The sequence below is a fragment of the Balaenoptera ricei genome, chromosome 7 (assembly GCF_028023285.1).
Source record: "Balaenoptera ricei isolate mBalRic1 chromosome 7, mBalRic1.hap2, whole genome shotgun sequence".
In the NCBI taxonomy this organism is placed as follows: domain Eukaryota; kingdom Metazoa; phylum Chordata; class Mammalia; order Artiodactyla; family Balaenopteridae; genus Balaenoptera; species Balaenoptera ricei.
In genome coordinates this window covers 69,960,123-69,973,399 of record NC_082645.1, presented here as the reverse complement: position 1 = coordinate 69,973,399, position 13,277 = coordinate 69,960,123, and the positions used below count along the sequence as shown (strand labels likewise).

The 13,277-nt window shown below is 37.5% G+C and overlaps 1 protein-coding gene across 4 annotated transcripts in view; it reads left to right on the top strand.

Annotated features, from left to right (window-relative positions):
• Nucleotides 1-13,277, top strand: part of PDE1A (phosphodiesterase 1A) — a 266,843-nt gene that overhangs the window by 167,349 nt on the left and 86,217 nt on the right. For all 4 annotated transcript variants that reach the window (XM_059928274.1, XM_059928273.1, XM_059928275.1 and 1 more), the window contains exon 3: nt 12,165-12,347. In XM_059928274.1, coding sequence (XP_059784257.1) covers nt 12,165-12,347 — 183 coding nt within the window. The remainder of the gene's footprint in view (nt 1-12,164; nt 12,348-13,277) is intronic.

Genomic DNA, 13,277 nt, shown 5'->3' with positions numbered 1-13,277 from the left:
TCCCAGAGGCTCTAACAAACACAACTTTTCTGTTTCATTGGCTCTAGTTAGGTCATATGCTTATCCCTCAAACTATCATGCCCAGAAGAACTGAATGTGCAAGTTCATTGGTCAAGCATCTCATGAGGCAGGTAGGAGGTCAATTTTATTTGAATCACATGCCTAAGAATTGAGTGGAAGAGAGTGCTTTCCTAAACAACAACTATGTCTTCTCTAGAGTGAAAACTAAAATGTTTATGTTAGTACTGCATGCAGTGGGACCTGGAACAGGGTCTGTGCAGGATATTGAGCAACTCCTGTCCTAGGTTTGCTCCTACTAATGACAAGCCTATGGGCAAGAGATTTTTTTTCTCTAGTCATTAGTTTTCTACACAGAGATGAAGTCACCAGTCCCTTCCTGTTCTGGAATTCTGTGGTTTTATCCACGGTCCCGAAGTCCCTTGTAAAGACTTGCTTATGCCTAAACTACCCTGGCCCCCAGGAGGGTGACAGAGCCTATTGCTTATCATATGCTTAGTTGGGGAGCATTTATAAATTTGGGCTCCTGTATTTTTTAGAGTTGTTTCCATTTGGAGGAGTCCCTGAGGAAATCAATTTGAAGGGCATGTGCTAAGACATTGCTAGAGATCAGTGAATCATTAAAAAGCAAATTATGGTTTTTATGAATTCCATTTTTATGGTGTGAGTTGTAGGGAGGGGTGGCTGTTTGGAGTGCTGTGTTTGTAGGCTGTTCTCACCCTGTAGATTGAGTGTGAAAACCAGGCTTAGAAAAAGTTGCAATACATTTTGGTTGATTTTCATATTTTCTGCCATCTGTGGTGTGTTACTTTCTGCAAACTTTCAAACACAGCCTCCCTAGTGAAAGGGGGAAAAAATAACCTGACCAGATCTTTTGAGAGATAACTGACATAAAAAGCTCCACATATTATGTAAGCTCTTACTGTTGTGATATTTTGGATCAATAAAATATAAATGAATATGTCCTGGATTTGAAAAAGATAAAAATTTTAATATTATTCTTTTCTAACGATGATATTAATAACAAGATTATTTGACAGTTAATTATATCCAAGGCAACATTATGCAATTTGCATATATGATTACAAGTAAGTCTCCAAAATTCTATGAATTAGAAATGTATTAGTTTCACTATAAAGTTAAAAAATTTGAGACATAAAGAAAATAATTCACTTGCTTAGAACCATATAATCATTATGTATCAGAGACAAGTTCAAACTGAGATGGAGCATACCCAACATCAATTCTTTTCTTCCTTGGCAATAGAACCCTTTTTTTTTTTTTTCAATTATTCACTCTTCTCTGCAAAGCCAAGTGATTCAGGGGAGACCAGTCCTAGCACCAGGCTCAGAATGAGTGTATCCTAATTGACCTAAACCAGTAATTAGTTCCCAATTTCCTAACCAATGAGTTTGGATGTGGACATATGTTACAATTCTGGCCAATGAGACTAATGGGGGTTCTGCAAAAGATTTCCTCTCCATAGAAAAGGAGTCCTGTGTGTCTGGGGATTGTATCTGGGTACCATGCTTGAAAATGATACAACCATCTGGCTACAAGCTTAGAGCTAAACCTAACACTAAAGTTGGCAGCATAGAAAGATGGAGGAAACCTGAGTCCTTGATGATATTGTTGACCTGCTGATTTAAAAAACATAAATCCCTGCTGGAGTCTACCTACCTTTAACTTTCTTGTTAAGAAAAATAATAAAGTCCTCTGTTATTTAAGCGACTTTGGGTTAGGTTTGATATCACTTGCTATTGAGAGCATCCTTCTAGCCACATATGTCTGCCTTGCTCCAAAGCCCATGTTCTTAATTTCTAATCCTTGTAGGTAGTCACATTATCCTAATAAGAAATCCTAACACAAATGCTTGTTATCTAAGATAGCTACTTAGAATCTATTTTCCCATAAAACAAGGTAAGAGGTTGATTGAGTCTCCAAGGCAGCTCATAAAACATATTGATCCCATGATACAGTTAAACAGCATAGGTGGTTCTTAGGCAAGTATCAGGTACTGGATGTCAGAGACTTAAGTTTTTTCTTATTAAATAAAAGGGTGGGGTTAGGGGGTGGAGTGGGCATCCAGCATCCTTCTGCTCCAGGATCCTAGAAATGTACTGGGTGTTCCATTTCCCCACTCAGTGTTTGTCTTGGTTTGGAGAATTTCAGGTTGGATTCAGTGCCCCTTCTCAAAATCTCTTCTGTCTTCCTTTCTGACTCCTCTGGATTAACCTAGGGCATCTTTGGATAATAATAGGAATGGAAACTCTGCTCTGGCTCATCACATACTCTTCCATTGTCTTGGGCCTTTTCTCCTTCCCTGGGACCTAGATTTTGAAAGTCAAATCCAGGAACAGAAGTTTTTCCTTCCCCAGGTTATTCTGTGTCATACACTAGTCAATGAATGAAGCCATGGCTGACTATACGGACAAAGGGCCAGGGTAACAGGAATTTTTTTTTTAATTGTGATATCATCTTTGCACCCATGAAGCAGACCTGACTAAAAATTACTTTATTCCTCACCAAACCACTGTAAATATCTTAATATTTTATAACCTCTAAGACCAGAGACTCTCTGCCTATGTTTTTATACATTTATTCACTTATTCAACAGATATTTATGAAGGACACTATATACATTGATAATTATTTTGCTATTCTGTTTGGCCCTTGTTAACTCCTTCTTGTCATTGCGCCTACTCTTTTAGCTTCATTGGTTTAGAAAGAAATATATTTCTTGTCTTCACTCACACCCATGTCCTTCAAATATACCCCAGTTCTTCTTAGTACCCCTTCTCTGCTCCCCACCCCGAGACTTTGACACTTCTGTATAACATGGTCACTATAGTTAATAATACTACAACGCATTTTTAAGAGTTGCTAAAAGCAGATCTTAAAAATTGAGAGATTGACTCTTCTATTTTTCAATTCAGTAACATACAGATCATTTTTATTCATAAAATGAGTATAAAAGATTCACTAATTAAGATACTTTTACTGAGATTCTTCTGCCAATCCCTTCCTGTATTGTTCACCAACACTACCTCTGACAGTGAAATAACGGGCAAATGGAAATAAGCAGTACTGCCAAGTCCACATTATAGAAAAGGATTAAAACTTACTTTCTTGGCAGAGCTCTTCCATTAATTGACACGTCATGAATGGATAAGAGCAGTTCTCAAAGTGTTCACAAGAATCTCCTGGAGGGCTTGTTAATTCAACAGGTCTGGAGTAGAGCCCTTGAAGTTCCAGTTCTATCAAGTTCCCAGTTGTTTCTGATTCTGCCGGTCCAGGGACCACACTTATAGAGGATGTCAAAATGAGGCTACAAAAGGAGAGATGTACGGAGAATGTTAGAAACCTAATGGTTAGAATTTTAAGGTCTTACCAAAGGAGTGTGGCCCAAATATTGCCCCAAGTTGTATATGAAATGACCTTGGTAGCTGAAATGCCTCCCCGAGTCAGGAAACTTCACCACGTACAGGGAGCAATAAGCAAGGGGCGCTGGAGGTTAGCAACGCCTCAAGCAACAACTCTTGGGCACAGAAGAGGGAGCCCTATCCTTTAGTCCCTGACATGGTCACCTCTCCCAGACCTGGGACACCATAGCCCTTAGGCTTCATCTCTGGGCTGCAGCCCCAACCTTTGTCTTCAGCCTGCAACTCAGTGATCCTTGGAACAACACTTACTGAGGTGGAGCCTGGAATACCCTCCTCTATGTCTCATTCCCTTGATTAGAAGAGGCAAAATATCATTCCTGAAAAGTAGGGCAGGGAGAAGATGGTAGATATTGTATTGATAGTATTGTCATAAGATATAAATGTACCATTTTAACAATTTTCAGTGTACAATTCAGTGGAATTAAGTATATTTACAGTGTTGTACAACCATCCCACTATCCATTTCCACAAACTTCATTATCCAAAAAAAGAAACTCTGTACCTATTAAACAATAAGTCCCAGTCCCCCCCTCCCCCTCAGCCCCTCGTAACCTCTATTCTACTTTCTGTCTCTATGAATTTTCCTATTCTACTCAGTAAAATTTTAAAGTAGGTAAAAAATATTTTTGGAGGTTCCTCCCGCTGCCTCCTCAGAACCCATAGAATGCGTTAAGTTGTTCTTTGGCTCCCCCAAGTCCACTTTGACCAATTTCTTCCCGTAATGTCTGAAACACTTCCATCCCCAGACACATTCCTTTTACTACACCTCAGAAATAGGAGATCTGCTTAGACTAATTCATATGGATGTGTAAATGGCTGGGAGTTTACTGAGGGCTTGCTTTGTGTCAGACACTGTTCTAAATGCTTTCTGTGCATTTACCCATTTCATCCTCCAGCCCCACCACTAGGAATACTATTATTATCATCTCTATTTTATTGACAAAGAAACAGATTCAGACAGATGAAGTATTTTTTCCAAGACCACACAACTAATAGGTGATGAAGCCAGGATTCCAACTCCTGAGGCAGTTCTCCTAACCACAGAGGATGCTTACTAATCAAAAAAAAAAATCGATAATTAGTGGAATGTCAGGCTTTGAGCCTAAAGGAATATTTTCAAAGATATTTTTGAGCCAAAAGGACTTCCTGGTGGGAAGCCAAGAACCATCAGAGAGGCCTAGGGCAGTTTCTGCTTCACCCGTTCCCTCCACTTCCATCTCCGAACTGACTCCCAAAATCTTGATGCTAACTTTCTGAGATCCTAACCCCTTCACAGAGCCCTCCCCCAACATTTCTTGGACCTTCCTGCCTGTCTTGGGGGACGACCCTTCTCTGCTGGACTTCTGCTTCCTCGGCTGGATACAGAAGAGGTGCAGAGCTCTCTGTAGGCATTAGCTTGGAGAAAGCCACATTCTAACTTTAACACTCTCCTTTGTCAACTTAATTTTGGCTAAATTTGCCTCTTGGAATTGAGCTAAGGTCAGCATAACTGACTTATCTACCCAAATGTTCAGTCTTCAGTCACTCAGATATAATACTCATCTTCTCATAGTTAAAAAGAAAAAGATTAATAAAACCAAAGGAAACATTGAACAAAAGCTATCAGGTAGACAGAAAAAGAAAACTGACCCCCCCAAAAAAGACACAAAGAAACAAAAAACTGTTGAAATAAATCTGTGAGCCTGCCATCTTATGTCTCTTTTGAAACAAGGCAAATAATAAATAATAAATAAATAAACGTGCGTGGGTGGTGGCCTGGAAAAATTAATTCAAATGTATTTAGTACTCAGGAAGTAGGTTACAAGACAAGTTGATACGGCTTTTCAAATGTATTACCTCTTTCCATCCTGACATTTAATTTATTGCACTTCAAAGTACTGTGAAATTCTACCATCCAGATATATTTCTCTCTGAGAAAATGATTCAACATACCAATCATAGAAAATAAATTTAAGCTTCCTCCAACCAAAACTCTGGTGGACCAAACTCCTTTAACATCAATTATTTTTAACCCTGAATTTCAAGGTAGAGATGGGATGGAGAATAATGATTACTGATATTTTTTATTGTTTGAATGTGAAGGTAGTCTGGGCACTTAGTAAGCAAAACACACATTTGAGGTGAGGGATAGCTCAGCAGTTAAAAACTCAGACCCTGAAATCAGAGAGACTTGAGTTCAAAAAATGGCGTGGCCACTTCTGGTTATATGATTTGAGCAAATCACTTAGGGTATCTGTGCCTCAATTTATTCATCAGTAAAATAGGGGTACTGATAATAATTGTGTCTTCCACATAGTGAGGAAGGAATGAAGTAAAGCTTGGAAGATTAAATGAAGTAAACCTTGGCTCCTTGCCTGGTTCATAGTAGGTAAGCATCCCATATCCTGGGCACTCTCTACCCAAAGGTCTCCTAAGTCTTAATGGGTCTCCTCCTTAGGTCTTTCCTCCTGAGGGGGCTCAGGACACTGTTGGTGTGTGCACCCCTCCACCCCTAAAGAGTGACCAAGAAGCAGCTGCTTTCAAGGCTGGATGGGTTGATGGAGATTGTATTGGGGCCATGACGTCCACCTACTCATATGGTGAGGGCCTGAGCAGGAGGCAGGCAGGTGCGGAGAGCCAGCCATAGCCCACTGGCCCAGCCCTGTCACACGAAGAGCTGAGAATTCTCATTTCCAACACAACTTGTCAGACTTTTATGAAACATTAAAAGGTAGAAGGATAGAACAAATATCATGTTTGTTCACTTGATATATAACTTTTAAATATTTAATGTGGTATTTCGGAGAAATGTGCTCCTACCCTGAGCCCAGCAAATATTAGAGGCAGAGTTGAATGAGTTAGTTTCTTGTTGAAATGTGTTCCTTTATAAGAATAATACAGCAGGAAAAAGAAAATTTCAAACTTGAGAAGCCAGTTTCCGGCAATTATGCATCCGGCAGATGAATTTTAGTACTTAATAGGTGTAAATGTGGGCACCAATTGCCTGGAAATAACTGTGTGGGTACACGAGTGTAACCATTTTCCAAGAGTCTACTGTGGACAGAAATATTCTCACTGATATCACTGTAAGAGTCAAAATCCCATGACCTCTCCTTCCGTGGCCGCCTTTCTTTATTCCCTTTTCCTACAAACTTTCTAGTTCAAAATATAAGCCCTTTGGGAGTTGTGTCATCTGATTTCAAGAGAAAATTTGGAGTATAAATAGCTCCCAAAGATCAGTACAGCGCTGATTGGATGCAGGGTCAGTCTTCACAGCTTGCCAGCCCCCCCATCAACCCACAGCTTATGTTTAGGGACCCCTCACTTTCTGCTTTATTGACTCCATTGGGACTAAAAAAAAAGAGTTGCATCAAACACCAGTTGAAGCATTTTTCAGAGGTTCATAGTGTTAACATTTTACACACATACTCCTATCGTTCTTTTCTGTATAGTGCATTTTAAGAATTCCCAAGGAAAATGTACCAATGATTTTTTTTTTCATGTTGTAAGTTTCTTAAACACAAAGTCTTCATTTTTAAGAGCCTTCATGGAGTAAGCAATTCTGCTCACCCTGCCATCCAGCCCTAGGATGAAGAGCAATTGAGCTGTTGGATGTTTTGTAAGCAAGATTCATTATAGTATTTGAGATCTCATTTTATCAAGCTACTTGCACAAATTTATGTCAAAAATGAAATGAAGGCAGAGGTAGTCATATGTTTTACATGTGACATAATCTTATATAAGTATTTAGATATCTTCACATTTTAGATAAATGTATAGAAAAATTGTTTCTGATAATTCTCTAACAAAAGCCCAGGATTACTATTTGATATTATACTATAGTTTTCATTCCTGCCCTATCTAGCATGGTCAAATGAAATCTGAAGAGCTCCTTGTGGTGCTCAGAAGAAGAAACAGTATACAGGGCAGGTGCCAGGGAAAGGGAAAATAAATAAGGGAGAGAGAGGAGAAATATGTGCCATTAGGTGTGTCGGTTTATTTTTTAAATTCATTTAAATTTAAGTTTTATCTACCTGCCTTTCAACTTTCTTCTATCCAAACTTGAAAAATTATCTTAAATAGTTTGATACAAATTATTTGTGTCTTTATTAGGAATTTCTTACCATACTCTACTTGATAGATGAGCCTAAAAGAGTTAGTTCTGATAACTGATACTTAACGGAGATACTGAGGTCCTTGGCTGAAGGCATGTAAACAGTGCATACAATTTTAAAAATGTTTCTTTCCTGGGCCATTAATTCAAAATGCTATTAGAAATGTTTAATATCTTTTCTTTTTTTACATTTTTTTATTGAAGTATAGTTGATACACAATGTTGTTTTAGTTTCAGATGTACAGCAAAGTGATTCAGTAATACATACATATATATCTTTTTTTTTCAGATTCTTTTCCCTTATAGGTTCTTTTATATAGCTGAGTAATATTCCATTGTATAAATATAACACATCTTTTTTATCCATTCATCTGCTGATGGACACTTAGGTTGTTTCCATGTCTTGGCTGTTGTAAACAGGGCTGTAAAGAACATTGGGGTGTAGGCATCTTTTCAAATTACAGTTTTCTCCAGATATATGCCCAGGAGTGGGATTGCAGGATCATATGGTAGCTCTAGTTTTAGTTCTTTAAAAAACCTCCATACTGTTCTGAATAGTGGCTGCATCAATTTACATTCCCACCAACAGTGTAGGAGGGTTCCTTTTTCTCCACACCCCCTCCAGCATTTATTATTTGCAGACTTTTTGATGGTGGCCATTCTGACCGGTGTGAGCTGTTACCTCACTGTAGTTTTGATTTGCATTTCTCTAATAATTAGTAATGTTGAGCATCTTTTCATGTGCCTTTTGGCCATCCGTGTGCCTTTTGGCCATCCGAATGCCTTCTTTGGGGAAATGTCTATTTAGATCTTCTGCCCAGTTTTTGATTGTTTTGTTTTGTTTTGTTTTGCTTTTTATTGAGCTGTATGTGCTGTTTGTATATCTTGGAGATTAATCCCTTGTCAGTTACATCATTTGCAAATATTTTCTCCCATTCTGTAGGTTGTCTTTTTGTTTTGTTTATGGTTTCCTTTGCCGTGCAAAACTTTTAAGTTTAATTAGGTCCCATTTGTTTGTGTGTGTGTGTGTGTTCTTATTTCCATACTCTAGGAGATGGAGACAAAAAGATATTGCTGCAATTTATGTCAAGAAGTGTTCTGCCTGTGTTTTCCTCTAGGGGTTTTATAGTATCCAGTCTTACATTTAAGTCTTTAATCCAGAAAAATGTCTAATATCTTTTCCATGTCAAATATACATTTCCCTATAATTTGCCTCAAAAATTGTAAAGAGATTGTTCAAGGGCAAATTAACCTAAAGGCAATGAAGAGATGATTGACGATAGTGAACTACTCCCAGGATGGTGCTGCTCTTATCAATCAGATAATATGGGACTCTAAAAGACTAAAATTTCTTATACCATCTCCATTCTCACTCCACTCCTCAAAGATAGTCACTTGTAATAGTTTAGTGTAAATATTTCTAGTTGTTGATCCCCCCAATCTGTGCCATGCACTGTTGTACATGCTGGTTATATAACAGTGCACAAGAACAGACCGACTCTCTGATCTCGAGGTCTTTACAGTCTAGTGGATAAATCATAAAATGAATGAACAAACTAATAAACATATGGCATGACATCAGCAGTGGTAAGTGCTAAGAACTCTATAGAAGGATAAAGAGAATAAAAGTGTTTACTATTTGAGTAGGGGGGTCAAGGAAGCCCTTTCTACCTAAATGCAGTGAGGAAATGATCCACACATCTTGAAAAAGAGATTCTAAGCAGAGGGAATGGCAAGTGCAAAGACCCTGAGCAGAAGCAAGCTTGGCAGGTTTGAGTATACCAAGGAGGCCAGCATTGCTGAAGCAAAATGAATAAGGTGGAAATTGTTAAAAGATAAAGGTAGAGACATAGCTTGTGATGAGCTACATAGGGCTGTATGAATTAGGCATTGACATGGTCTGACTTATACTTTAAAGGAGGCTGACACTGGCTGGAAATTCTGACAGCAGTAAATGTTGCAACCTTGAGTCTGAAAGTAGTCTGGAGGCAGGATTCCTTCTTCTTTGGGGGACTTCTGCCTTACCACTTAAGGCGTTTAATTGATTGGATCAGGCCCACTCACATTATGGAGGGTAGTCTGCTCTACTCAGTCTATTGATTTAAATGTTAATCACATCTAAAATATACCTTCACAGCAACATCTAGACTGGTGTTTGACCAGACAGCTGAGCATCATAACCTAGCCATGTGAACATATAAAATTAACCATCACAGAAGTATTTTTTGCTTTTTCAAGATTTCCTTTTTTAGTTATACAATAGAATATTTCATGCTTTTCTCTTTATGTACTCTCTTCCTTTATTTCTATATTCACTCATTAATCTATATCACTCTTTTTTCCCTGAAACTATATCTTATTTCATTCTCAATAAATGACATCATGCATCATGACTAAGGGATTGCCAGACTCCTGGGTACCACATCCCTATATGAACTCTCATTTCCATATGCTGATTTTGTCATATTTGATGATCTGTCATGGATAATTTATGATTTTAGGACATATAGCCCTAAAGTCATCCACATCCGATTTGCAAAGGAGCAATTGGCAACCACTACTATGTGTCTGTCATTCTACTTAGAGTAGCTAATAAAACAAGACAGCAGTAGAATTCCTGGAGCATGGTGACATCACAGGATTACACCACAATGATTCCATCTGTCCTGCTCTGTGGTTTTATTTGATCACTGCATAAGGAATAATAGAAACGGCATATTCAATAATAATAGAAATGGCATAAGTCCTGAAATTTTCAAAGCATGTAGTGCAGTGATTTGCTGTAATTGGCTAAGGAATCTAATTTTAAATGGTCAAAAGGAGAAAAAAAATATCTTGCTTTGAATTACGATGTGTTAAGTATAAACGAAAATCATCCAAACGTAAGAGCCGAATGAGAATTAAATATGATTTAGGGTAAGTATTAATCAATATTTTTTAATATCTTTATTGGAGTATAATTGCTTTGCAATGTTGTGTTAGTTTCTGCTGTACAACAAACAAAGTGAATCAGCTGTATGTATTCATATATCCCCATATCCCCTCCCTCCTGGGTCTCCCTCCCACCCTCCCTATCCCACCCCTCTAGTTGGACATAAATCACCGAGCTGATCTCCCTGTGCTATGCAACAGCTTCCCACTAGCTATCTATTTTACATTTGGTAGTGTATATATGTCCATGCTACTCTCTCACTTCGTCCCAGCTTCAATATTAACTTCCAACTATGTCTTTTTTATCTTCATATGTATACATATAATTTTATAACTCTAGCACTTAAGTTGTGTATATTTTTTCATAAGGCATTTCATAAATGCATTCACACTTATTTAATACTATGAAAAATAAATATTGGCAAATGACTGACATCTATATGCTTATAAACAGTAGCATATAGAGGAAATCATATTATCTTTTGAGTCTCTTTTTGGTAGTTTTTGCTCTCTGGAGATGATGTGTGACTTGTTCTGAAGGCTGTAGCGCTCGCTGTCATCTCTGGCTACCTTCCTTCCATCGGCTCATAATCCTTAGGCCTCACTCGGTGCAAAGAAATTTACCAGCGCGAATGGAACCCAAAGGTCAAAGCTAAAGTGTGCCCAAAATAGCTCTGAGTTATTAAATTGGTGTGCCAACAAGGAAAAAACCTAGTCAAGCAACGGGCAGAGCTGGCCTGTATTCTTCCTGAAGGCAAAGCTCAATTGCTCTGTAAAGTCCCTTTTGTATTTTGTGGGGAGCCTTTCACACTATCTTGCCAGTTCAGACATGTAGGAAGTTCTGGATCACTGGCGCTGCCCAGGCTTAATGCAGCTATTGTTACTGGTCAGTCCTGTCCACATCATCTACCCGGAGCTTATACTGGAGAGTGGCAGGGCAGTGCTTTCAGCTCCTGGTCACTTCCTCCTCACACAGCTGATTTCCTCAGCCAGCAGTTCTAAGCCCATCAGATCTCCACCCTCAAGACAGCATTTGCTTTAACTTTTCCACCTGACACTGGCTAAATCACTTAAAATTTGCTTTCAAAATAATCCACTTGTTTTCATCTTTGTTTTTCAAGTTATTATTTTCCTAAAATTTAGGGATACCCATCAAATAAAATAACACATGTGAATGACTTCTGTAAACTCCAAGGCCTTATTCAAATAGCATGTACTTTCTGTACTCAATATACACAAGCTTATTAAATATAAGACAACTTTTATAGCTTCGACTCCCCTTTTTCTTTCCACTCCAATTGCTTCCTTTAATAGACCTCTGTTTATGAACTCTCTTCCCTATCTTATCTTAGTTTCATTCATTATTGGAATAATATATTATTATATATTAATATATTATAAATATATTAATACAATCGATATCTCCAGACTGATATCATTGTACTTAAATGTTTGGGAATGCTCAAATGTTCAAGTCCATTAGTCTTTGCCCTCAGAAGATGACCAATTTGAGAAATTCAGAGATTTCAAAACATTAACCCAATCATTTTTTAAGACAGTTCATATTAAAAGATGATCAGAGAGTGACTTGCTACACTTTAAATCCTATTGCCATGCTTGTTTTGTTATTAGTTTTTCTTCACTTTTTCCTAAAGTTTAACCACTATAAATTTTTGTAGAAGACTGCTGGATACTGATGATGAGCTCAGTGACATTCAGTCGGATTCGGTCCCATCGGAAGTCCGGGACTGGTTGGCTTCCACCTTTACACGGAAAATGGGGATGATGAAAAAGAAATCTGAGGAAAAACCAAGATTTCGAAGCATTGTGCATGCTGTTCAAGCTGGAATTTTTGTGGAAAGGTAAGTGAAGTTGTTGGTATCTCAAGACAAAATTTAAAAGGCAGCAAATATACTTACTATGTCAAAGTTATGAGAGTCCTGTATTTTATTTATTGAGGAAAACTGTAATCATAAGTATAATTGGAATGAACAGATTTAGGACTTTAGGATGAATTTACCTATAACAAAAATATCTTGTCCTGGATTTATTATTTTCATTTATTTTTAAATTGACATAAAGACTAAAAGCAAAGACTTTTGAATGACCATTCTCCTCAAATGAACTTTTGTGAATAACTGTTTATAATATATTTATAAACACATTTATATGCTTTACACCTAATAATACATTTATATGCTTTACATCTAATTTTACCCAAATACAATGTAACTCCCAATAAAATAAGTTCTGTACTACATACCAAAATCAAGCAGGCCTTTTCTTGGCACTAAAAAGAAAAGACCATTCTCTTACCATTGTGGAAGAAAGCTCTCTCATGTCCACTTTACTTGAAGAGCTTTTCAACCTTTCTGTCACTGAAGCATTTCTGTCACTTGCTGGCCCCTAGAAACACCAGAGTTTCTAAAGTGAAATACATGTTAATATGACCCAACTTTACATTCTTTAGCCTTTAAGAACACAGCTTATTTTTCTGTCTGGAAACAAGATGTTTCAGAACTAAAACTACAAAAAGACTTGAAATAACATCTTATATCTGACAATGTTGAAAACTAGTTCTTAGAAATCCCTTGGATTAAAAAACAATTACATTACATTAAATTATACATAAAAAGGTTATTTTAACATTTTTGAGACAAAATCGAGGAACAGAGAAATTTTTTATCCATGTATCTAAAATTAAATTTAAGGGAGACCACATCATTTTTTATCTTCAGACATCGCTAGTCATTACCTCTAATGAACTTTATAAACTTTCGTTTTCTTCTGCT